The following is a 23,982-nucleotide window of genomic DNA, read 5'->3' as shown; positions in this document are numbered from 1 at the left end:
TTATCATTTAAAAAATATATATAATTTCAAGTCTATCCGACTTGATTGATGACAGTCATGTGATGTCAAACGGGTCCGTCAAAATTGAAATTTTGTGCGTGCGTCACTGGCGATCTACAGCGCAAATGTGCGAAAAAAGTGCACATAATATCTTAAATCCGTTATAGCTCGGTAGGATAAACAATGACCTTCATTTTTGTTACATATTCAGGAAGCTGACGAGTACAAGTAGATGTCATGACTATTGTGATGGGTCGGCAAGGGTGGCAAAATGAGCTGAATGAATGGAATTTCTGTATGAAATAAGTATGTGAAATTTCAAAGTGACGCCGCCCGATTTTCACCATGATTTCGTTATATTGTAGCCCATCAAATTTCTCTCGAAATTATACACGGTTATTCAATTTGATAATGCCATTATCATAAAAAAAAAATCGATCGAAGTTAACCACGTGGAATATGACCATTTAACGTGTTATCTATCGCAGCCAATATTTTGCACACAATCATTCAGACCTCCTCTCATGCAAGTCATGCATCATTTCTTAGATATCAACTCCTTGATCAGACACCATCTTGGCTGAGCAAATTTAGGTTGAAGCTCAGAAACGCTGATATATACAATGCCTTGCACGAAGACTACATTATATGGTTCATTTCATTAGATACTAACTTCTTGATCATATTCGATATTGTGTGTTTACGTTAGTAATAAAGCTTAAAAATTTTATTTCTGGATTGAATGACGCACCTAATTTTCAGTTTTGACATTTCAAAGTCCTTTTTATGTATTTGCGTATTCACTGACTCGACACGTTATGTCAATTTTCGTGACTACATTGTACATCAGGATTGTGCATTATTGTACAGTGCTAATTACAATGTACTTCACTTTGATATGATTCGCCAATAGCAAAGTATCCCCTACCCCACCCCCGAGTATTCCAGACTGTAACTTGCCATCAATAATTGACAGACCATCATTTACAAGATTAACAAGTTTCGTCTGCGTTCGCTGCTGATTTAATGAAGATGAATGTGTAGCCATAGTGAGGTTGCCATAGTAACAGCTCAGTAGAGACCTACAGGAGCTGTGTAATTAAACCATAGTTAATGATTAGTATGTACGTCAGTGTATTCTGTACAATGTAGCATACTGTGGAGTTAGACAAGCTCTTTTGTCGTGGTGGGATCAACAATGGAATAGATTATGGCATGGTATGATGTGAGTGATATGTCCTTGGCAGCCAATTATTTGATGAGATTTGATGTCGTGATGCTGAAAAGTCGGTAGTAGGAGTGAGGTTGAATGAAGTGTTTTCGTTGTTGTTGCTGTTTTTAACAATGTTGTAATTTATTGCGATCGCAAATAACTTTTGATAATGTGTTTACTGGAATAACGAAATGAAAGTCATATATTATGTAAATGATTTTGGCAGAAAATTATGATATTGGCTGTCCTGCTAATGCTACGTTGCCGCCGTCGTGCGATCCGTCGCGAACGCCACAATTGACCATTGGGCATAGTAGCTGATCGTAGAATTTCTGTGTATGTGTATCACAATTTGTGTCACTTTTGAAATTGATCATACAGGTCTTGATCGTGAAGCGGGGGTGATCTTAACAGATCCTGAGACTAGAGACTAGGTGTGACTATCGCGTTGATCGTAGACAATTTTCGAACCGTCCCAACCTTGTCTACGATCAACGCGATTGCCACAACTGATCTCAAGTTCTAATAAGATCTAGATACTGATGGTATATTGTGGCGTTCGAAACGGATCAAGAGATTGTGGGAACGCATAACGTAGGCCTAATCGCCACTGGCCAGTTGGGTAATGTTTGTACACATTGATTTATACGTGATCATTCATTTTTATTACGTAGATCACAAAAAGGGTAAGAAAGTTGTCAGTTTACCCATTATTTGTATTTCTTTCATTCTTTTATAAATAGGACATGATCATGGCAGAGCTGGAAGCAAGCTAATTTCCGACACAGAGGTGAAGAAGAAACATTAAAGTTAACTATGTCAAGACAAGCAACTAAATCTGCCCCTCAGGGTTTGTCTGGTGGTGACAATCCCCAACAAAGAATGGGTCAGCCCCAAACTGATGATGGACGATTTGATTGGATGATAGATCAGTTTGGGCCTGACGGGGGAGAGGAAGCCATTGGAGGAGAAAACCTGTTACACATGATACTGGAGGAAGATGAACATGGTGAAGATGAAGGTATTTATTTACTCTCCGAGAAAAGTTAATATTTCTGTTTGTGAAATTTCAAATGTGATTCATAGAAGAAGACTCTTTGTAACAAGGTTACTCATTACTTACATAAAGTCTCATGCTATGTACAGTACGATCAACCCTTTACAGCTGTACGTGTCTGTGTGTAGCAACATACACGTTTGTATATCATTATGTTGCAACACAGTCATATCGCACAAACTTTTTTATTTTAAATATATACAGAGACGTCTAATGTAGAGCAGATTGAAAAAAATAACTGACTTATAATCACACCTATAATTCTCTTCAAAGGTGATGAAAGTTCAAAGTTGTCATGGCTGACTCAAGTTTTAAACGAAATATATCAATTCTCCGTAACTTATATCACAACTCGTCACCTTTTGAAAGGCAAGAGTGAAGTTTAACAAGCAGTGCATCTGATTTCAAGAATTATAATATTATGAAAACCTATGTCTTTATGACAGACTCCATACACCTAAAGTTTCATTTTTGCTCCACACAGCAGGTGGTGAGACTGATGCAGACATTGGAGGGGATACAGCAGGGTATGTTACATCTGGAGACGAAGGGGGCAATGTCCCCACTGTAAGACCCAGGTCACATGACCCACAGTTGTCAGGTGACCCTCAGGGGGATCCCCAGGCTGAGATTCCCAAGAAGGTGCGGAAGAGGAGGTTGGTGGACCCATTTGGGGAACTCCCACCCATCAAGGACTTAGTGGAGGTGGATGATGAAGAATTGGATGAGTTTGGAGAGGTCAGTCAAGAGTTCAAAGTTCATTCTTAGTACTTATACTTATACATCCGTCCGAAATCTCTAACCATCTGTGAGACTAACCATTTCTGTGCATTGTCATTTGACTTAAAGAATGAGAATCAGCACGAAGTAGCAAAATTTGAATAATAAAGTAAATGATATATACTAAAATGGTGTTGAGTAAGGACTTAACTCTGTGATCGCAGTAACTATATAACATAGAAAAAAACCTTTGTGAACATTGTGAATTGTGCCTCAGGCACATACTATGTCAGCTATGATAATTTAATCACAGTGACCTTAACGATCTGTGCTCTAACATCATTGTTTGCAGTGGTGATACAAGTATATGATAACCTATCATTCATCGTGTTGACTAGCACTACAGAATATAATGTGCGACGGAATGATGGAACGTCATGTTAGACAATATAGGCACAGTACTTTGCGACAATACAATGATTACTTATAATCTAAAGTGTGTTTGACTTCAACATTTGTTTCTGTCTGCTGTCATTATACATTATTTCAATGCATTTGTTGTTGTGATTTAATCCATTTGTTCTCCATGATCATGTTGACAGTGTAATATTGCTGATTTTAATTGTTACATTTCTAACTTTTAACATTTATTGATTCTGAATGTTCTGTGTTTGTGAAACTCAAAAGCTGACCTGAGATTTTTAAATACATTTATATTTGTGACTGGTTTCTTTTTCCGTGGATTAATGCATCACATAGCCCAAGAAGCGGGTTTGTACCTAAAACAGTCGTAATATTATCATTTTTTATAGTGACTCTGGTGTAATAGTCTTTTCTCCTTGAGTTGCACAGATATGATTTTATTCCATGGTATCCTAATCATTTAAAGAGGAAACCCACCCCAAAACTAAATTCACTTCAAAAGAAAGAAAAAAAAATCACTTTAAAAAACGTTACAAAAATGACAAAAATCTGATAAGAAATAAGGAAGATATGACATTTTTAAATTTCAATTTTTGTAGAAAATGCTTTTTGACCAGTACATATGAATATTCAATTCAGGGAGTTGGCGATGCCATGCTCTTACAATTTCTCATTCATTTCACATACAAAAATGACAGATATAAAACTTGCCTTAAAACCACCCAAAATAAAAGAGAACAAATATTAACTCTGATTTATCTTCGTATGAGAACATGTTTTCACTTGTATTAGCTAAAAATGGCATTTTCGCCGAATTTCATGTATAACATACATGAAAAATTCGTGACATTATTATTGTGAGGGTATGATATCATCCACTCGCTCATTTGAATATTCATGGGGACTGGTCAAGAAATGTTTAAAAAAAAAAGAAATCTGAAATTTCAAAATGTCATATCTTCCTTATCTCTTCTCCGATTTCTTTTTTATTTTCACATCATTCTGTGGGGAATATATATATTTTTTTATTTTGAAGTTTAATCATTTTTTTGGTGGATTTCCTCTTTAAAAGTGTTTGGAGAGGTTAGGTTGATAACGCACTCACATTCTGGAATGTATACAGACAGAGCACTCCCATTATAACAAACACGGTCATAATAAACTTTCTTTACAACGAAGTGAACATTCAGGTCCAAAAATAATCATTTACATACAGTGTATGTCTTAATATGTGCTTAATTCATTCGGCTCGAACAAAATATTGATGTAATGAAAGAAAACTGTCCCTCCAAAGGACTTTGTTATAACGGGAGTCGCCTGTGTTGCAGCACTCTGCACTGATAAATAAGCTCTGTTTACTTTGTGTAGCAGTAAGCCACATCTATAGATTCTGCAAATCTTACATATGCACGCTCTGGAGCTTATTTCATATCTCAGGGATGTATTGTCTCCACAGTTGTTGAAGGTATTAGGAAATCACAAACTATACCATAGTATAGAAAATCATTTCTGTAACTTGCAACATGTCAAAATATTCTTGTTGTTGTTTGCTTGTTTCTTTGTTTCTTTGTTTGTTTTTTGCTTTACAGTCTTTTTTTGATAATTTCTGGGCATATTTCAAATTATACGCATATGAATCATCTTCATCTGTTTTACTTAGCATCAATTAGTTCTGTTTATGTATCACGGTATCTGATATGCATACATGTATAATGGGAAACTGAACATTACTTTACATCTTTCAAGATTTTTCAATCACTACTTCTAGATTTCTATCAAGTTGCTGCTAATGAGCAATGATTTTTCCTACATTTAGATGCATGATTTACATGTTGCTTTTCATTAATGCATGACAATTTTGTAAAAAAGCACTTCATGTAAATTATAATGGAAATACACGTAGTTAAGGATCATTGTAGACTGTCAACTAAATGAGGGAAGATATTCATTGACCTGCGATTGACAGCGATTGATCACTTCTTGTCACATATATCCAAACCGTAGCATTATTTTCATAGTTAGCAGATCCAATCTTAGAAACAAAAGAATTTTCTCTTAACTTAAATAACTTAGAACTAGGGACTAATTGACAAGAAGTAAATTTTTAAAATGATACGTGGTATAAATTAGCAAACTTCAACTGTATTTGCCTTCATACCGGTAATTCAAACAATTAAGCAGCTATAAAAGATTTTTTTTTTTAAATCAGAATTTCATATTGTGTAGAGGTTTGCTAAGATTACTGACTGTAACAGCAGAGATAATTGCCAAAGTCGCATTGCATGTTACATGTAATGATCTGGGAGTCCATTTAGGTGTAAAACCAATGATCAATGGATTTTTTCAGAAGAACCCATTATCATAATTATTAAATGCATCAGCCTGTGTGATGCTTTTATGTTGCCGTACAAATAATTACTCCTTTTGTTAATTGCACTCTATACCCAGAACGTTGAAACTGGTTTGGTCATCGTTGAGAATTGAAGTGGTTTCCTAATTTTCTCAAAGCTTTTTTTTTTTTTTTTTTTTTTTTTTGGGGGGGGGGGGGGTATAGATCCCTACATTTTTGCAGCAAATTCATCGAATGGTGATGGCAATGGTGGTGGAGATGACAATGTTTACAGTAGGCCTATAGATTAAAACGGTGTAGATGGTTAGCATGATGGCAGTGGTACTGCTGATAATGGAATCAGCAGTTGCATTAATGGTCGTATATTGGTGATAATGATATTGATATATTAGAGAATGACGGTGGTGGTATTGGTAGTATTAACACTGATATCAAAGAATATCAGCGGTGGTGTTGGCGATTTTGGTGTTGATGCCAGGTATTTGGTGGTGGTTTTATAACAGTGTTGACATTATGGAAAAGTGGTGGTGGTATTGGTGATATCGGTTTGGCAGTGATGATGTTGGTGGTGGTATACATGCTGGGAAGAAAAATCTTTTCAAATAGTAAGACTCGTCATTTCAAGTTGCTAGCAAAAAGAGAAAAAAAAATCTGAAATATTTGTAAGATTTTACCTCACTTTGTAAAGACACAGTCATCGTGGCATGCATTCTTAATAAACATACCTTCAAAATTGGATTCTAAAAATGAGAAGAAGCAGCACCTCAAAGCGCAGAGTTCCTTTATACGTGTTGGAATAACAATAAGGATACGTTTTGCAATATTTGGTCATTCCTAAATGTTGACATTATGTGCAATAATAAGTCTTAGGGGGAAAAAAAGCTGAACGAAAAAAAAAATAAAAGATGTCATAAAGAGACTGATGTTTAAAATGTCAACAAGAGTGCAGCAAGGTTTGCCTTTAAATATTACTTGTAAAACTTTTTTGTTTTGTTTTCCAAGCAAAGAGGAAGGTATCCCTTTTGAACGAATGTAAATGTACATAATATTATGTACATGTGTATGTACAGCTAGCTTGTGGGTTAATTTGTCAAAATTTGAAAGAATTAATTCTAAACGCCAGTATGCCATTGTGACCATCAGCTCCTTTTAAAATCTCTTTATGCTCTACCCCCCTCCCCTTGAAATATTAATATCTGGGAGGGTTTGAACATCTTAAAAACATTTTAAGAATAAGAGAATCCACAGTATTTTGAAGCAGAGGGTCTTTGTTGAGATTTCTTGTTGTGTTTGGAATTTGCAATCCAATAATGCCATATTTTGTGTTCTCTCACATACCTTTCTACGTATAATATAGAGAAAGAAGCGTCGTGCTCGGCGGTTTAAATGCACCCAATTCAATGAGCCTGACAAACAACTTGCCTGGACTATCTTTAGGACTGCCGACAGAGACAATGATGGCAAACTCAACCGAAAGGAATTTGGAATTGTAAGATTATTCACTTTACAAGTTTATTTCTTTATTAGTATCATTTCTTATACTCGTTCTTCTCGTTTCTTCTATCTTTGTGTTTGAAGTTGTATTTCCTGTCAATTCTATCTTTATGATGATAATGGTTCTGGAATTGTTTGCTGGTATCATTATGAAAAACTGTCTTTCAGACAGACAAACATACCAGAAAAAAAAGAAAAAGAAAATACAACCAGATAAAAAAAAAATCAACATCAAAGCAAGCGATAGATTCAGGCTGAAGCATTATATCTGTTCAACCTGTCAGCCTTCCTTTTTGCTTTGTATAACCATGGCCATTATGTACTAGTGTTCTTTACTTTGTTACAGCTGGTACCTAAAATCAAAAGAAAAAAAAGAATAGAATAGAACTACTGCCATTATTTGAATATTTGAGTGCCTGTAAAAAAAAAAATAATAATAATAATAATTTGCTGCATCATTCCTGGAATGTAGTAAACTGGATAGCGAAAATCACTTAATTCTGAAGAATTTGCAAATTATAAATCACCATTTTGTGTAAGAGATGAGGGCTTTCTTGTGAACCGGACTTTTAACTCCCTGCGAGGTATTTGTCATCAGTCCATAATCCATCATTATTTTCATTATCAAAATGAGTTACATAGACAATGATGCACATGATGTACATTTTGTACATTATTAGACAAGCCTTATCATCATTAGGCAAGCATTGAATGAGGCAAGCATGCAGACTTTGCACAAGCTGAGTTAAGTTTTCATCTGACGGTGCACACAAGAGCTAGGAACATATCTATGTAATTCATGATCCACCATATTGAAATTACGAACATATTATTATGTGTGCTTTTAGTGATGTTATAGATATATCTGACAGTGTTTGTTGTTCTCCTTTTTAGATCATGAACTCCCCTCGTCTGGACCTCCAGCTCTCCAAGGAGGACGTTAGGAAGTTAATGATTGATGTCTGTCATGGTAGAGACAACATCAAGGTAGGATCCCTCCATCTTGTTAATAACAAATTAATATAATCTCTACCACCCGAGTTCCTGTGGCTCTTTGTTGGGTGGCTCATTGCCAAAGCTCCTCTACTAATTTGTTTAATGGAAATTAGCATCCCGTTGGCATGGAGACCAATTTTATAACAACACTGATGAAGCGACGGAATGACACAAACGTAATTAACCGCTGTCATTGATACACCACAGTATGTATAAACAATATGAATGTGTGTGTGTGTGTGTGTGTTTGTGTGTGTGTGTGTGTGTGTATGTGTGTATATGCATGTCCTGGATACCAGGAATTAAAACAAATTTACAAAGATTAGCTGTTGCAACAGGTCACGTAATCTATGGTAGAAACTACAAACATGGAAATAAGTATGCATTTCTCTCTGACAATAGATAGAAAGTGCTTGACTTTGATATCATATGCCTCTATAACACTATACCCTTCTTGAGTTTGAATATTTGAGATAGCATAAATATTTGGGGCTTTTGCATTCTTTAAAGATTATACTCACTGAGCAATGAACACTTTATTGTTAACATTGACCTTGACCTGTGCAGACCTTTGATGGAAAATTATATCAGAATGGGGAAAACAATAGACGTGAATTAAAGGAGTTTAAAAAAACATTTCATATCTGATAAATTCCTATATCTATTTCAGTTTGATACACCCCGTGCCTGAAGCATTCATATTATGATTTCATCTCTCGCAGGAAGCAGCCAAATTAACTTTGATAGTTTATTTGGTATCTATTTATATCATTCTTTACTAAGTTGTGTCTCTCTTTCCTTTGCATTGCAGAACTGTCCGATGACCTTTGATGAGTTCTTTCCCTTTGCTATCCATCTCTTAAAATTTTTCTTCAACAAGAAGGATGCCAACTCAGAAGTGAGTTCAATACTTCCCTAAAGACCATTGCATCTCTCTAAATCAGCTGAACCTTTCGTTTCTATCTTTCTTTCTTTCTTTCATTCTTTTTTGGGGGAATCTTGTTTTGTTTCCTTGCTTTTGTTCTCGTATAGTTTGTTGGAAATTCATCCATTTCAGGAAAATTCATTTATATCATTTTTTTTTTCTTCTAGCTATGGTGATAAGGTAGCAATCTATGAATATAATCCCTGTATATATGTATATGAATATAAGTTCATAGGTTGGATAGATTTTCAGTGTGTTTAAACTGTGAGATTTATGAGTGAAAACTTAATGTTTCCTAAAATGGCACTAAGAATCTTGAAAAAAAAATACTCTTTTCATAATTTGTTAACTTTAGTTAAGTTGTTTGTAATATATCAATTAATCTAGTATCATCACAAGTACCATTCTAATCACCATCAGAATCTAATCAAAGCTTTGAAAAATAACCTTCCACACAAATATTTTGAGGAAAAAGAAATATCTAAATGTCCCTTCAGCACCTTTTCAGTAAACTAGTCAATGATTTTTACAGATGGTTTATTCTGTGTACAAGTATGAGACATGCTAAGCAGAGTGATGTAGTGTTTCCATACTGTTTGTACAACTATTCGAAAGGAAGGTGCATGTAAACAAGTGAAGTTGAAATTGTATGTTATGAATATCCTGTCCATTTTGTAGATCACTCAGTAAGCTTACTCTGTGTTTTTCCTGGCTCCCTTCAGGAAGTGAAATAAAAAAACAAATTGCTTGAAGAGCTATTTCATTCCCACATAAAACATTTTCGTGACTGAGTCTGGAGCCTTATCGCAGTTAGCATGCTTGAGAAAGGATTTAAGTGGCATGTATACACACAAAGGTACACTTTGTTTTTAAAGTGATCCCTTTCTGGAGAGCCTCCTGTACCTGCAGTGTATTTATTGAACCACCGTTCCTATATACCTACTGAAAGTCGTCCTGAGTTAACTCTTTAAGTGTGTTTCTGTTCCAATATTGACATTATGATCTCAGTGAACTCATTGTGCTGATCAGTAGAAAATTATATGATGTTATATACTGCTGCAGGCATTGTGATTGTTCAAGTCTCAGCATGCTCTCTGTTATCTGTAAATACTTGTGTACTTACATATTGTATAATTCTGTAAATTGTATTACATGTACCATGATTTGTGTTGAAGTTCACCTTCATTTCTGTCACTTCCAGAACCACTGGGTAGTGCTAGACAAAGGTTTAAAGAATGGAGTTTTCTACTTCAATAAGGAAACAGGAGAGACAAGGTTAGTTACTTAGCATTTGATTATTATTTGATGTGATATGTTTTAACGTGAGCACGTAATGAAACATATGGTTTATTTTAAGCCTGAAAGCATACAGACAGCCCAATAATTTTTTTTTATCTCTCTCTAGATATTTGGTTTTTGACAAATCAATGACTGCAATCAATGACTGCATATTATTCACCAAAGTCAGATAAGGTTAGGAAGAGCAAAATAAGGTTACTGTGTCACAGTTATGAAGCAGCGCATATTTTCTCTGCTTGAGTAGTCATTGTTGGGCAAACACACTAGAAGTTGAATAGCTGCACATCAGGGCAATGCCTAAAAATTTGATTATAAATCATTCCATTCTCTCCTTACTGATCATGAGTGAGTATCGGTAACCCTCTCCTCTCTATTGAACACCTTATTGTTATTTGTTGAAAGCAAATCAATAATGATGAATGTTAGTTTTACACCTCATTTCACATGCACTGGTAAGTTGCATACTATTTCTTATCTCTGTATTAATCATTGCTTAATTGTAAGTACAGCAGCAAACACTGTTGGGCAATGAGTGCTATTTGCTTTATTCCTCTCCTGATAGGGACACGCGACCACTGGATTTCGATGCGTGGCATTTCAGGGAGCCAGATCTCTTTGAGAAATCTCTGATTGATCTCTTTGAGGTCGCTGATATGAACAATGATGGCAAGATTAATATCAATGACTTCCTACGGGTATGAATAAACATCAGTCGATCCATTCAACCAACATCGATTTTTTTTTTGTTTATTTGATTTATTGTGACTCTATACAATCAGGTCACATGCTGATTACTGCAAACTATATCCATGAACATCTTATCTAGATTTCTGTACAATTAAATATGGAGATAGATCTATGAGTAGGTATTAAAGAAGAGAGAGAGAGAGAGTGAGTGTTTTAGTAAAATATGTCACAACAATCAAGTTTTAGGTAACATAGTTAATCAATGGACAAAAAGTTATATAAGTAGTAATGTCAAGATCTCTGAAGGACTGAACAACGTAAAATTGATTTCTAATTTGCATAGTTAAGTGCACGTGACCTGTTCTGATGTCAGTATCATTTTGTAACTTGTCATTACTTACTTTCCTTGCGTGAAAATCCACAAGTTATTTCATTATGATTTGAGATTGAGGCGTTAATCTTATGTAGTACAAAGGTGTTTATTGTTGAGTTTCTAGAACTGGCAATGTCTTATCTATTCATATATGCATAAGATTTTGACATAAGTTATTAGTGTATTTGCAAACAATTAATTGAGTTTAGTGTTCTCTTTGCAGATTATCATATCTTCAGATTTTGGCTTGCAGCTGACAGAACAGGATTTGGGTCAAATTGCTACCCACTTTGCCAAGTGAGTACTGATTGAATCAATGAAAGGAACAGTATCAGTTGCATTCACTTTTAAGTTTCTGTAATGTTCCTTTCTGATAGGAGATAAAAACTGACAACATTGCTTTTAATTCTCCAATCTTATGTCATTTGAAATGCAGATGCAGAGAATTAATCTAATGCATGTGTAGAGCAATTAATATGTGGTTTAAAAAAGAAATGCTGAACTCAGTGATACATTTTTAATGTAGGTATATTTTTTTTTCATAAAGAATGAAAAGTCTCGAAGCTATGCATGGGAACAAAGAGCAACAGAGAGAGAGAGAGAAATATATATATATATATATATATATATATATATATATATATATATATATTGTATATGTGTGTGTGTGTTAAGTAATTCATAGTCCAAGACTTGCTTCAATAATATCAAAGATAGAACAGAACTCAAGAAATGTATCATGCTGTCAGTAGCAACAGTTTATTTGAAAACACAAAATTTCGGGCGCCCTCGCCTTTGTCCATCACTTGACAAACTGTTGGGATTGACAGTATGATACATTTCTTGAGTTTTTCTATGTGTATGTATGCATGTATGTAGGTATATATATATATATATATATATATATATATATATATATACTATAATACATATATATATATACATACATACATACACACACATATTGTCTTCTATTTACAGTGAAGCTGGTAGGCTGGTCAAGATGCCATACCAATTCTTTGTCCCAATGGCCAAGAGATTGATTCTCACAGTGTTCAGGGCTCGAGATCCAAGTCCGGTAAGTCTCCTTTCAAATACTGAATCTCTTCCCCGATTGCTGTTAAATGTTGTAATAGTTACGTCATCTATAAGATGGTTTGTGTGAAAGTGAACTCTCAACTGTTGACAGCCGTCTATAACCTTCTCAATCCCACAAACTCAAAATGTCACAATCGTATACCAACAGCTTGCAGATGGTTGTGACCAAGTTAAATCCATGTGCTCATTTACATCTTAAGCATCTCATCAATTGTGTAATTCATTAGGTTTTTAGATCAGTAACATATCTATCATATTGAAAAACATTTTATTATAGTTTATCTGTGTGTACTTTGCTTGACGCAGCAAGAAAATTTGGGTTTTATGATTTTTTTTTTCATATCAGTCTAAATTATCAGAGATCATGAAATCAGAAAAAAATCAGACAAAGAGGTGATACTAAAGTCACTTTATGAAGTCGAAATTAACAAGTCCTTGAGAGTTTATGAAAATGTTGTGAAGATATGTAACAGCTTACATTTTCTGCAATTATAAGAAAGTATAACAATTGTTTATTGTGTTGGTACAGCTGGTACAGCTGGTCGAGCTCACCATCAGTGCACTGATGCGCTGTATGTGCAGCTTGAATTCAATCCTTTTGTTGGCATTCTTTTGCTTTCTTTCTTCCTTTCTTTTTTTTTTCCATAGCGCTTAGAGACATTTTATGTGATAATGCGCTATATAAATGTTGTGAATTATTATCATTATTATTATTATTTCCCAATGATTCAGATCTGTTGGATTGTTGGATCAAAATTTTCAGGAAAAAACAATCGGGGATCAAAATGGTGATCCAGATCACTACCAAAATTTCATTACTTATTCCTCATGTCATTATCAACCTTTCCTGAAAATTTTCATTCATATCCTTTCATAAAGTTTTGACTTATTTTGCAAACAAACAAACATACAGACAGACAAACCAATGCTGACAAAACATAACCTCCTTGGCAGAGATAACAAGTGTATCAGAGAAGAGAGCCAGTGAAGGCAGGGTACCTATATCTGTATACCAGAGAAACCTGTCAGTATGGTTATAAGAGAAGATTATATGGATAGTAGGATTTTATATGGGTAACGGTTTATAGGTGTTAAGAGTATAGGGCTGGAATTCAATAACAATCAACTGAGGATGAAATCCTCCCTGAGAAATCTTATCCCCTCACGGAGGAGCTCTCTAACCTCAGTATATAATGAAACCTTGATTCTTATTTTGGCTTTCGATCTGTAAACGGACTTTAGACTATTGTGACAGCCAGCTTTATCTCCTTTTGAAGTGCTTCTATTGTCATGTAAATAAAAGAAGCTATGGTTAGTGCTCCTCAAAGGCTAACAATAGGGACCTCCCCTCTCTGCTTAGTCTCTACATTCAGCCCTTTCTTTTCTTTGATATGTCAGTCTTTAAAGTAAAACTAAGAAACCTTACGTAACAAACAAAACTATGTATGCCACTCATGTATAAAAATATAAGGATTATGTTTATTGAATTTCTGTGTTTTGCAATGTTCTTTGAGTAACTTTTGTTTGACTTATTAGAAGATTTTAATCCTTTGAGGCTGTGAGACAAGACCATGTTGGTTGCTAAGGTGGTGTGTCCTTGCGTTGAGGGGGATCAGTATTGTCAATTATCTGAAAGCCCTCTGAAAGGGACTTAGGAGGAATAGCTCGTGTATGTGTTGAGTATCACAGGCCTGACTCAAATTACAGCGAATAAGGAGCTTATCTTTAATAGCAGGTAATCACCACATGATTTTGTGTCATAATTTGATCAGTATGTGACATTAAATCTATGCTTCCTATAGCTGTCACATTAATATACTTAGTACTGTGAAAAAATTTCTGTAGTAACTCTATGTCAAGAGGAGGAACAGACTGAGTTGTCAGTCCCTCAGGCAGTTGTTTGTCAATGTGCATGCGTTGTTTGTCAGCCACATCTGTTTCACAGTAGTCTGGTAATGGAACTGTGTGTATACATGGCATGCAGCTGTTGGGAGTTTTTAACATGCCAACACTTTTTTTTTCTGCTTCTCATCTTTATCTTGTTGATGAAAATCAGTTATATTTGACTTTGTAAGTTTAATTTTTGCATCTTATCCCACTCAAATCTGTGATAATCACATGTAGATAATAATGTTCATATGCTTCTTACCTATAAGTCTGAACTAGTAAATTATGTTATACTTTGACACTTGTAAAATATAAAGTAAGGTGTTTGTCCTATTTTTGTGTGTGTTTAATTTTTTCTCTTTTTTTAGCAAAGATTAAATCGTTGGCATTATGTATGACTTCTGAGTTCATGAGTGTTAATCTATGACATATTTCATGTAACAATTTAAGAACGAGTATGTGACATATATTATCCTTCACAACAGTAATAAACATCCTTCATATAGGCTTATATAAATTCATATCACCACCTAAGACGCAGAATTAAATGCAGTATTCCATACATTTTTGTAAGTAGATAGAGTGTTGTGATTCTGAAGCGAGAATATGTACTAAGTGATCAATGTGCAATAATACTGTACTCGAGTTTTAACGTGATTTTAATGTCAATATTCCTCAGCATGACTGGTGTCACCTGTACACTGGGAATGCAGGCTCATTTTGGTTCAACAAACAGACTGGGGAGTCTTCTCGCATCCCACCCAAGAAGTACATCACACTGCAGCAAGAGAGACTGGTAGACAGGTTAGTATAAGCTCCTTGGTGAGACCAATCTCTGGTTTTTTGGTGTGAAAAGGGGGGCAAAGTGGTAGAAAGATGCGGACTGAATTTGCATGAATACTTGTATGTATAATATCTGTTTGCTTGCTTTGTGTATGTTTTTCATTTGCTATTGTATTTGTAATAATGCTTTGTAACAAAGTTGCATGGATTTTTTCTTCTTTCTATTTGCTGTAAAGGTAATTGCACAGATGGGACTTTCAGGTTCATTGATTATCTACAAAATATATTGGCATAAATTGCTATGAAATACACACATGTATAGAAGTATATGTAACTATCCTTGTTATCACTTTGTGGTCAAGAAACAATGTAGATTTGATTTGATGGAAAGAGAGTATAAAAATGAGGTCCTACATGTTTCTCTATTACTCAACCATAAATGGTAATGTAATATTGCATTAGTAAAATGCTCAGTGATGATTTTGAATGATTATGCCTGCGTTTTCTCTTTGTTGTGATATTCTCCCATTGGTTTTTGTAATACACAGAGAAATTGAGATGGAGCTTCTAACAACTACAGCTGATGAGTTGGAAAAGACAAAAAAGGAGCTGGAAAAGGAGAAAAAATGGAGACAGGTTAGAATTCCTGGGCTCAGTTATTAATTATTTGATTTGTAGAGGACAGAAACACTGTTATTATGAGTAGAGCATATACATCAACATGACACTTCATCTGTAGAAATAACAATGAGACTTCCGAAATGAAATAACAATGAGACAGGATGTAGCTATCATGTGTCTTGTGCAAAAGGGCTGCTTCCAAGAATGAAGTGCCATGTTCTTATTTTTAAAAAAATGAATAAATAAATAATGATACATCAGAGTATTGAGCGACACATATTATTTTCAAGCACAGGGTTTCTGATGCTCAGTATTCAAGACCTGATTGTTTGGATGATGACCATGTCATATTGATATTTAATGTGGAGTCATCCAGATGTGTAGGAGATTTGAGCAGGCTTCTGAACTTACTGTAATTTGAATGTACTTTTGAAAGAGGAAAATTTTCAGTGCTGTCTGTTCATCAAGAATTTCGGCAAGATAATTAGAAGTATGCCACAATTAAAAGACTTGAATAAATTTGATACTGAGATATTATTATTATGTTGATAAAATGTTTAGGGAATTAAATGTTCAATAGATTTACTAGTTATTCACTGATTTTCTCCTTGCCAAAAGTCTTGTTCTAACATGCTGTGTTCTATATTCTAAAGGAACTGGAGGAAAAACTAAGTATAGTTTCCAGAGAAAACAACAGCAATGCCAAAGCTCTGGAAAAAACAACAAAAGCCTTGGAGAAAACTACAACCGAGGTGAGTGTTAAAGTTTAAATGATGAAAGTGATTCAATTTGTAACAAAGATTAAAAGGAAAGGAAAAATGACCAGTGTTCATGATCTTTTTGCAAGCTTTGAGCAGCACTATTGTTGAATGATAAAAGGATATTTATGTGAGTAGAATATGGCATATATGTTTTGTTGTTGTTGTTGTTCGTGTTTTAGATTTCATTTGTGCTGAGTCCTGTGTATAGCATTATTTTTTGTTGAACTTTTTTTCCTTTCAGAATAACCTGCGAGGCAAGACGATAGAATCCATGGAGAGGGAGAGAGATAAAATGAACACAAAGATGCAGGGACTTGAAGCAAGAGGTACTTACTGACACACTTTGATATATATTTGCTATCAAGTCAATGTTTTTTCAATCTTGATATGAAACCATGTCTAGGAAAGATGACAATTATGTTTTCTCGGGCAAAATCTTCCTATATACCAGGTACCGTATCGTCAATCTCTGCTGGAGACATTTAGTGAAAGATGGACACAAATGTCAATACTGTGCTCAATTTAACAATGTGTTCTATATGGATTATTGAGTGGTCATTTAATTGTATATTCTGTCATGAAGACTCTAGTCCACAAAACTCAACTTTGATAAGTTTGCTGTTTTATTACTTGAATCTAGATAATTGACTTTTAGAAAATGTTTTATTTGTTAGAAACAGTCACATGAAATGTATTGTTTTGATTTCAGATTATTATTATCAACATTTCATGTTACATGCATGAACGTTTGTATGGACATGCAAGCCATTTACCACTTTTTAACTAACAATGTTATTTTCTTCCTCGAAAGTTTTTTTTTTTTTTCAATGCCTGTATCCCAGTTAAGGTGAAGTAGCCTACTGTATGTGATCATGTATGTAAGGTTGAATATCACTCTTTGTACTGACAAACAATGTTTATGTTTATGCTGTTTAGCTGCTGAAGGTGACAAGGCAGAACAGAACCTGGAGTCTTTGAGAGACATCTTGAAATCTACACAGTAAGTAGTGATTTAAAAAGGATTTTTTTTTTTTGTCAGAAGGATGACACTATCTACTCAGTAAAGATTTCACATGGCATCATCCCAGTTTTTGCTTCTTGTAAAGGGATAACCATTGAGAAAGAAAAGTTTGCTGTAGCATTATGCATAGTCCTTTAAGTAGGAAATAAAGATTCAACTCCTCCATACTTTTTCAGTTTGGGTACTGGGGAAAAATAACAAGTGGCTGAAACTATTTGCTTGCAGTATTTGGTTTGCAAAGAAACTTTTGGTTACATTTCAATGGGAATGCTACATTTCTAAACAAATGTTTGATCTTTCACCTGTATTTGGTGTTAGATCTATGACTTCAGGAGATACGCATACTCGTAGTGTAATATTTGCGAGCTATAACTAATACTATTACAGTATCAAAATACTTTCACTCTGAAGCAAACAACTCAAAGGTGAGGGAGAAATAACAAAACCAGAACAATTGTCTTACAGGAGATAAAGAAAAATGGATGATATCTGTATTCATAAACTTGATTACCTTCTATGCTGTAGCACAGCTTGAATGTAAGCCTTTAAGTATATTCTTGCTTTTGTTTTCAGGGGGACGGTGAGAGAAAAGGACTTTGAGATTCGGCAACTGAAGGCAAAATTGGATGAGACGAACAAGGCCCTGACAGAATCTAGGGAGAAAGGAGAAATGTTGGAAGACAAGGTGGCCGATCTCCATCAGCAGCTCAGAGTAGAAATCAGGAGGAATGAACAGATGGAGAAGGTATGACTAGATAGAGGGATGGAAGAACGAAAGAAGAATGGATAGATAAACTGATTGGGATAGATTAACAGATGGAGGAGTATGATAAGATAAGGGATGAGAGAAGGAAAGAAGAATGGATAGACAAACTGATTAGAATAGATGAACTGGTGGAAAGGGTGTTATATGAAGCAGAGATAGCTGCAGGAAAGGAAGATATTAGAGGGTCGTTGATTTCCATCAACAGGAGGAATGGACAGATGGAGGAAGTATGATTGGAGACCATAGAAATAGATGAAACAGCAATATACTAAGTGCAGAAATATCTTACCTTAATGTAATACTTTGATTCCACGAAGTTAAAAATACGCGAAATTCATCCTACTCAGCCGAGCACAAAAAATAACTTGTGCAAAAAATCCACCTTTACAGTACTAAAATGAAATGGAGTAAGAAGGTTCATAAGTAATATAGTTTCAAGTCATTTAAAGAGAAAACATACAGAAGTGGATAGAGAGAAGTCTTACCCATGTCCAGTGGACCATGCAACAGAAGAATGCATACTAATGAAAAGTAGTTGACAGATACCAAAACATACAGAACATGGATGCTACATAAGAAAAATAGGTAGGAAGAGGGATAAATGAAATGTAAATAGAAATCTAAGCACAGGGGGAGAATATGAAGGCATACCAGAAAAGGGAAAAGAAAAAATGAACTGCCCATTATTGTCTTTTAATAGGAATTGAGTGTGATACCATCACTAAAGAAGGAGCTCTCTGTTACGGATGAGAAAGTGGATGCAGTGCAAAGTGTTCTCGATGAGAAGAAGGCCCAGCTCAGCCATGCCCGGTATACCCTCCGAGACAACAAGACCACCATCAAGGTATGGATGGCACAGTGGCATCAAGATACTTTTGAAAACCATCACAATAGTTAGCAGTAACAGGACGAGGCAGGCAGTAGAAATCTGTTGTCCTACTCAGTCAATTAATCTTCCACATTTCAATATTTACCCTATCATCATTCAAAGAATATATCATTCAAGAAGTTACAATGTTGGCAGATATCTTCACATTAACTAAGAAATATTTTCAATTGATTCGAGCAAACCTTGATTTATGCAATCGTGGCACCTGCAACCAGTGTATTATCATGCACTGTTCTTTATTTGCTCAATGTGGCTGTTTTATATTAAGTGTGCCAAAACTGGATGCAAGCAAAATCCCAACCAAATGTGTTTTCTCTTAGCATTTTCCAGTCAGAAAAGGACTGCTCATGCACATTCATTGCATGCCGCTTGTGTATGTATGCTTGCTAACAAGTCACTGAATTGTACAACAGACCAAATCTGGACCCAAGTTAGGCCAGCCATGTAGCACATGAATTAGGAGTATACACCACCTTGGATACCATGGAATACATGACTGTCTCTCTCTTGATCTAATTCTCAACCATTCTTCTCCCTCTCCTCCAATCAGCAACTAGAGGATGAGATCGACCGTCTCGCTTCCATGGAAACCGAGTTGGAGCACGCTCAGTGCGAGGTGGAGACACTGAAGAAGCTGTTGGAAGGAAAAGACCGTCTGGTCATCAAGCAATGCCAGCAGCTGGCCAATGCCACAGGAAACAGAAAGTCAACAGAGTCCCTCAATTTGTGAGTAATACTTTAATGATGATGCCAGTTGATTTTGTTGTCCTTCCTGTTTTCATCATATTCATTGTCCTAGCTTGGGTTGGTGACTTTTATCTTAAAACTTCTACATCTAAGCAGTCTTTCCTATTATCTGTCTGTGTCATCCTGTTTGATGATATGCTCTTTTATACTTCACTTTAGGTTATTGACATGTACCTCTATACCAGTGTGACATAACAGTTAGAAGTGTCAAGTACACCTGTGCAATGAACTACCATGATGAGAGCAGGAAGGCCATCATCTTTATCAAAGGGTTTGAGAGTTTAGGAGATGGAAGTATCTTGAGCACATGTAAGAAAAATAACTTCAAGGGAGGTTAGTTTCCACACAGTTTTGAAAAGTGTTAGTCACATTTATTTTTCTCTCAATTTTGCTTTAAAGATCTGCTTTAAAGTGCTGTGAGGGAGCTTGGCAGTCTTCAAGTAACTTCATGATATTGCTATCAGTGTAAACTTTTATACCCCATAGCAACATACACTGTATGCAATTTTCTTGCCGCTGTCCGACACTTATTCAATGAAAATGTTTATTTCCAATCTTTCTGTATATTTGTGCATTCCCCAGTGCCCTACGGTCTTGCAGTGACCCTTCTTGTCCACTCTACCAAAACCCGAAGAAGACACAAGGCATTCAGACCAATGGTCACCACAAAAAGGTAAGATATCATGGTCCAAAGAACAGCACCACTTCCACTAGGCTCTATACAGGTGGTTGAAGTGTGAGAGGTCATGACTAATTTTCCTTTCCAGAGTAAAAGAGACTCAGCAATTCATGACAGCTCAAAAGGTTTCTTGTGCTTTCATTATTCCTGCATTAAAATTATAGCTAATATCTTGGACAGAATAAACTTCTGATCATTGAAAGTTTGTGGAATCATGGGCAACAAGATACACTGTACAATGCAACCTCTGCAAATTACAAAATTTTAACATCACAACTCAGGGGGGGGGGGGGGAAGGGGGCAGAGAGAAACTCTCATAGTAACAGTTATTAATATCGAATGGATTTCTTTTTTTTTTATACCACATTGCTATGTGTTACTCTCAGAAAAACTATGGGATATTTTGTGCCATCCATGCTGTTCATTCTTGAGTCATTACTCATGCTGTATTTTCTCTGCTCCCTCAGGTTAGCCCAGGGCCAGCTGTTTCCATCTTGGAAGAGTGCTCCGATGAGGAAGAGTACCCCTCGGCTCCAAAGCGTCAGCCGCCCACTCGTGCCATCGACACCTCCCACAAGAATTTCCTGCGTTTCCTGGAGAATGACGGACACGAAGACGACATGCTGACCGTTCCAGACCTCTACGAGCCGGACGGTGTCTACTCACCACGGAACAAGAGGTCTGGGTCCCCTAGATCCCACCATCGCGTCCGGCCCAAGACCAGCATGGCTCGAATCATCAGACACGACAAGTCGGCTTTACCCAGGGGTACAAAGCTCTATGAGGACGACTTCATGGTGGCGCAGTTTGTTCATGTTGGAGACCGGGTCAGGGTGAAGAAAAGCGGCTCAAAAATCATATGTAAGTTACCCATATTCACTTTGCATTCTTTTTCAAGTTTTGTAAGTTGTACTAGCATATAAATTCTTTGAGTTTTTATTTGTTATTACAGCTTAACCCGTTGAGGACGGGCTGATTTTGCTACAACATGCATTTCCCATAGACCGGCCTGCCTGAGTATAATTGGGACTCGTCCTCAACTTGTTAAAGGTACTAGCCCACATTTGCAAACCCACGAAAATCAAAACTGCATAAAACAGGTCCAATATAGCTTCAAGTACAAGTTATAACAGTAACATACCTCACCTGTTGCTCTTTGTCTATACCATTCGATAAAAGAGAGAAAATCATCGTTTTAAAATCAATTTTCAAACCGGGTCAACCCGACCCAAAATCAAATTACGAGCGCGGGCTAGCTACGCACATTAACTTACACATGTATCGCATGCATGTAGTACGTGCGTGGACAGGAGCTAGCGAGCGTTTTTATAAGCATGCATACGGTGCATTTTCATTTATTTTTATGAAAGTAATGGACTAATTGGAACGAAATTTTGCACAGGTGTTACTGCAATCATACCCAAACTCCATGCTAACTATGAGACCAATTGCTGCAGGTTTACAAATGTGGGCTAATACCTTTAAGACAGTCAAGTTGTTGAGGAAACTCAACATCTTGGGAAACTGGGTATATTATGGTCAATGATATCAAAACTCTACTGTAACATTGTATACCTGATTAAATTCACGGTGATTTACTGTCTAGATTATCACTGACAGACAAGTGGTAGTTGTACTAGACATCTTTAATCTTTCATTGGGAAATCTGTCATCTAGGTATTGATCTACCACTTTAAATTTATTGGTAATTTCTTGAAATCAAAATGATTTGGACTCTCAAGATTTAAGTGGAAAAGTAATGTGGGTCATAAATTTATGAAATGATGAAGAATGAATATAATAACCACAAATATTGACCAACAAAACTCCAGACTACCATCTTACAGATGAAGTGTGGAAAAGTATTATGGTGGTTTCCTTGTTTTGCTTTTTTTTTCTTGTGTGTTAAGCTATGAAGCCAAGTGATTTCCTGACGGGCATCGTGAAGTTTGTTGGCAAGATTGACAAGGAGCCAGTGGACCATCGGATCAAAGTGGGATTAAGACTGGATGAGCCAGGTCAGTTTACCTCTCCAGCCTTCCCTCTATCCTTCCTCTTCAACCATATAAGATTGAGCATAGTTGAACAGCTCCCCATAGAATTTTGAGGCTCCATATTACATCTCATCTTGACGTAATATGCCCATTCAGTTCCCATAAAAACAGATGGTTCTGAAACAACTTGCAGACTTTTAATGAAGTTAGGAGACTCTACCTGCCCTTTCTTTTCAGATGGGTGATGCAGGGATCTAAGAATCTGGATTTTGATGGTCTTATTTGCCTGTTCTTTCTTCCAGTTGGTGATACAGATGGCATCATTAATGGCAAGCGATATTTCCATGCCAACAAGAGACATGGAAAGGTAGTCAGCATTACAGACATTTTCCTGGTCCTCAACCAAAAGGTAAGCACATTTTGTGATGACATACAGTAATTGTCATTGCATTTTTGATGTTGTTCACTCAGACTTGTCAGTTCTTTAGTGAAATGAAATCTTGTTATAATAATCATTTTACAAGCGAAGCCCAAAACTTTCTTCAAACATATGTGGATGCTTGCCCAAATTTCAAGTTTCCATTGTTATTTGTGAGGTCTGCTTTCAACATAGTTAATGACTTTGAAAATTGATTCTATTTATACTCACTTTATTCAACCAAAACAATATGCCTTTCATGTACAAATTGAAGTTGGGTTATGTCTTAAGCTGAACTTATGCTCTCTTCTTATATACAGTAGGTTCTACAGGATATTCTGGAATAAGCTATCAAAGGATGTCCTAAGACAAAGTGTCACAAATACCCTACACTTCAATATTATCATTTATTTTGACAACATACTACATTAGAAAGTATTCTGAACAAGTTTTTGTCGTTTTAATTGGCAGACTGCAACCTACAAGAGGATTAATGAACTGGTGCGAGAACTGCGGCACAAGACAGGGACTACGAAAACATATCACGATGGAGAGCCTGAACTGATAGAGCTACCCTGAGAGACAAGCTGCTTCCTCCCAGGACTGGCCTCAAACATCTCCACTGGACTCATGTCATTGACACTATACTACCCTACTCTCATCAAGTGATGCAATCATGGTTATAAGAATTATGCTACTCAGGTCTGCGATCATGCTGTAGATGGAAGGGGTTCAGTGAATAATGAGAGAAAAACTTAGAGACTGTTGTGGAATGGATGCA

The 23,982-nt window shown here is 35.9% G+C and overlaps 1 protein-coding gene across 1 annotated transcript; it reads left to right on the top strand.

Moving 5' to 3' along the window:
- The first annotated feature begins 2,029 nt into the window (after positions 1 to 2,029).
- Positions 2,030 to 23,780, top strand: LOC140232764 (uncharacterized). The gene is made up of 23 exons (XM_072312879.1): positions 2,030 to 2,234; positions 2,758 to 3,008; positions 3,750 to 3,761; positions 7,121 to 7,252; positions 8,152 to 8,244; positions 9,065 to 9,151; positions 10,380 to 10,453; positions 11,040 to 11,172; positions 11,761 to 11,834; positions 12,519 to 12,615; positions 15,202 to 15,326; positions 15,854 to 15,941; positions 16,580 to 16,678; positions 16,929 to 17,013; positions 17,624 to 17,687; positions 18,282 to 18,453; positions 19,175 to 19,318; positions 19,914 to 20,089; positions 20,693 to 20,796; positions 21,267 to 21,650; positions 22,700 to 22,807; positions 23,086 to 23,192; positions 23,673 to 23,780. Exons 1-23 carry the CDS (start codon positions 2,030 to 2,032, stop codon positions 23,778 to 23,780), a joined length of 2,922 nt encoding a protein of 973 aa, XP_072168980.1.
- The last annotated feature ends 202 nt before the right edge of the window (positions 23,781 to 23,982 follow it).

This window comes from Diadema setosum, chromosome 9 (assembly GCF_964275005.1).
Source record: "Diadema setosum chromosome 9, eeDiaSeto1, whole genome shotgun sequence".
Taxonomy (NCBI): Eukaryota; Metazoa; Echinodermata; class Echinoidea; order Diadematoida; family Diadematidae; genus Diadema; species Diadema setosum.
Note: the sequence above shows the minus strand (reverse complement) of the source record. Positions and strands in the feature narration are given on the sequence as shown.

What these genes read in the sequence shown, in the direction of transcription:
- LOC140232764 (XM_072312879.1), top strand. Translation starts at nt 2,030, where the DNA reads ATGTCAAGACAAGCAACTAAATCTGCCCCTCAGGGTTTGTCTGGTGGT. An exon ending in AAGGAAACAGGAGAGACAAG is followed by an intron (nt 10,454 to 11,039) that starts GTTAGTTACTTA and finishes CTCTCCTGATAG; the next exon opens with GGACACGCGACCACTGGATT. An exon ending in ATTAAGACTGGATGAGCCAG is followed by an intron (nt 22,808 to 23,085) that starts GTCAGTTTACCT and finishes TCTTTCTTCCAG; the next exon opens with TTGGTGATACAGATGGCATC.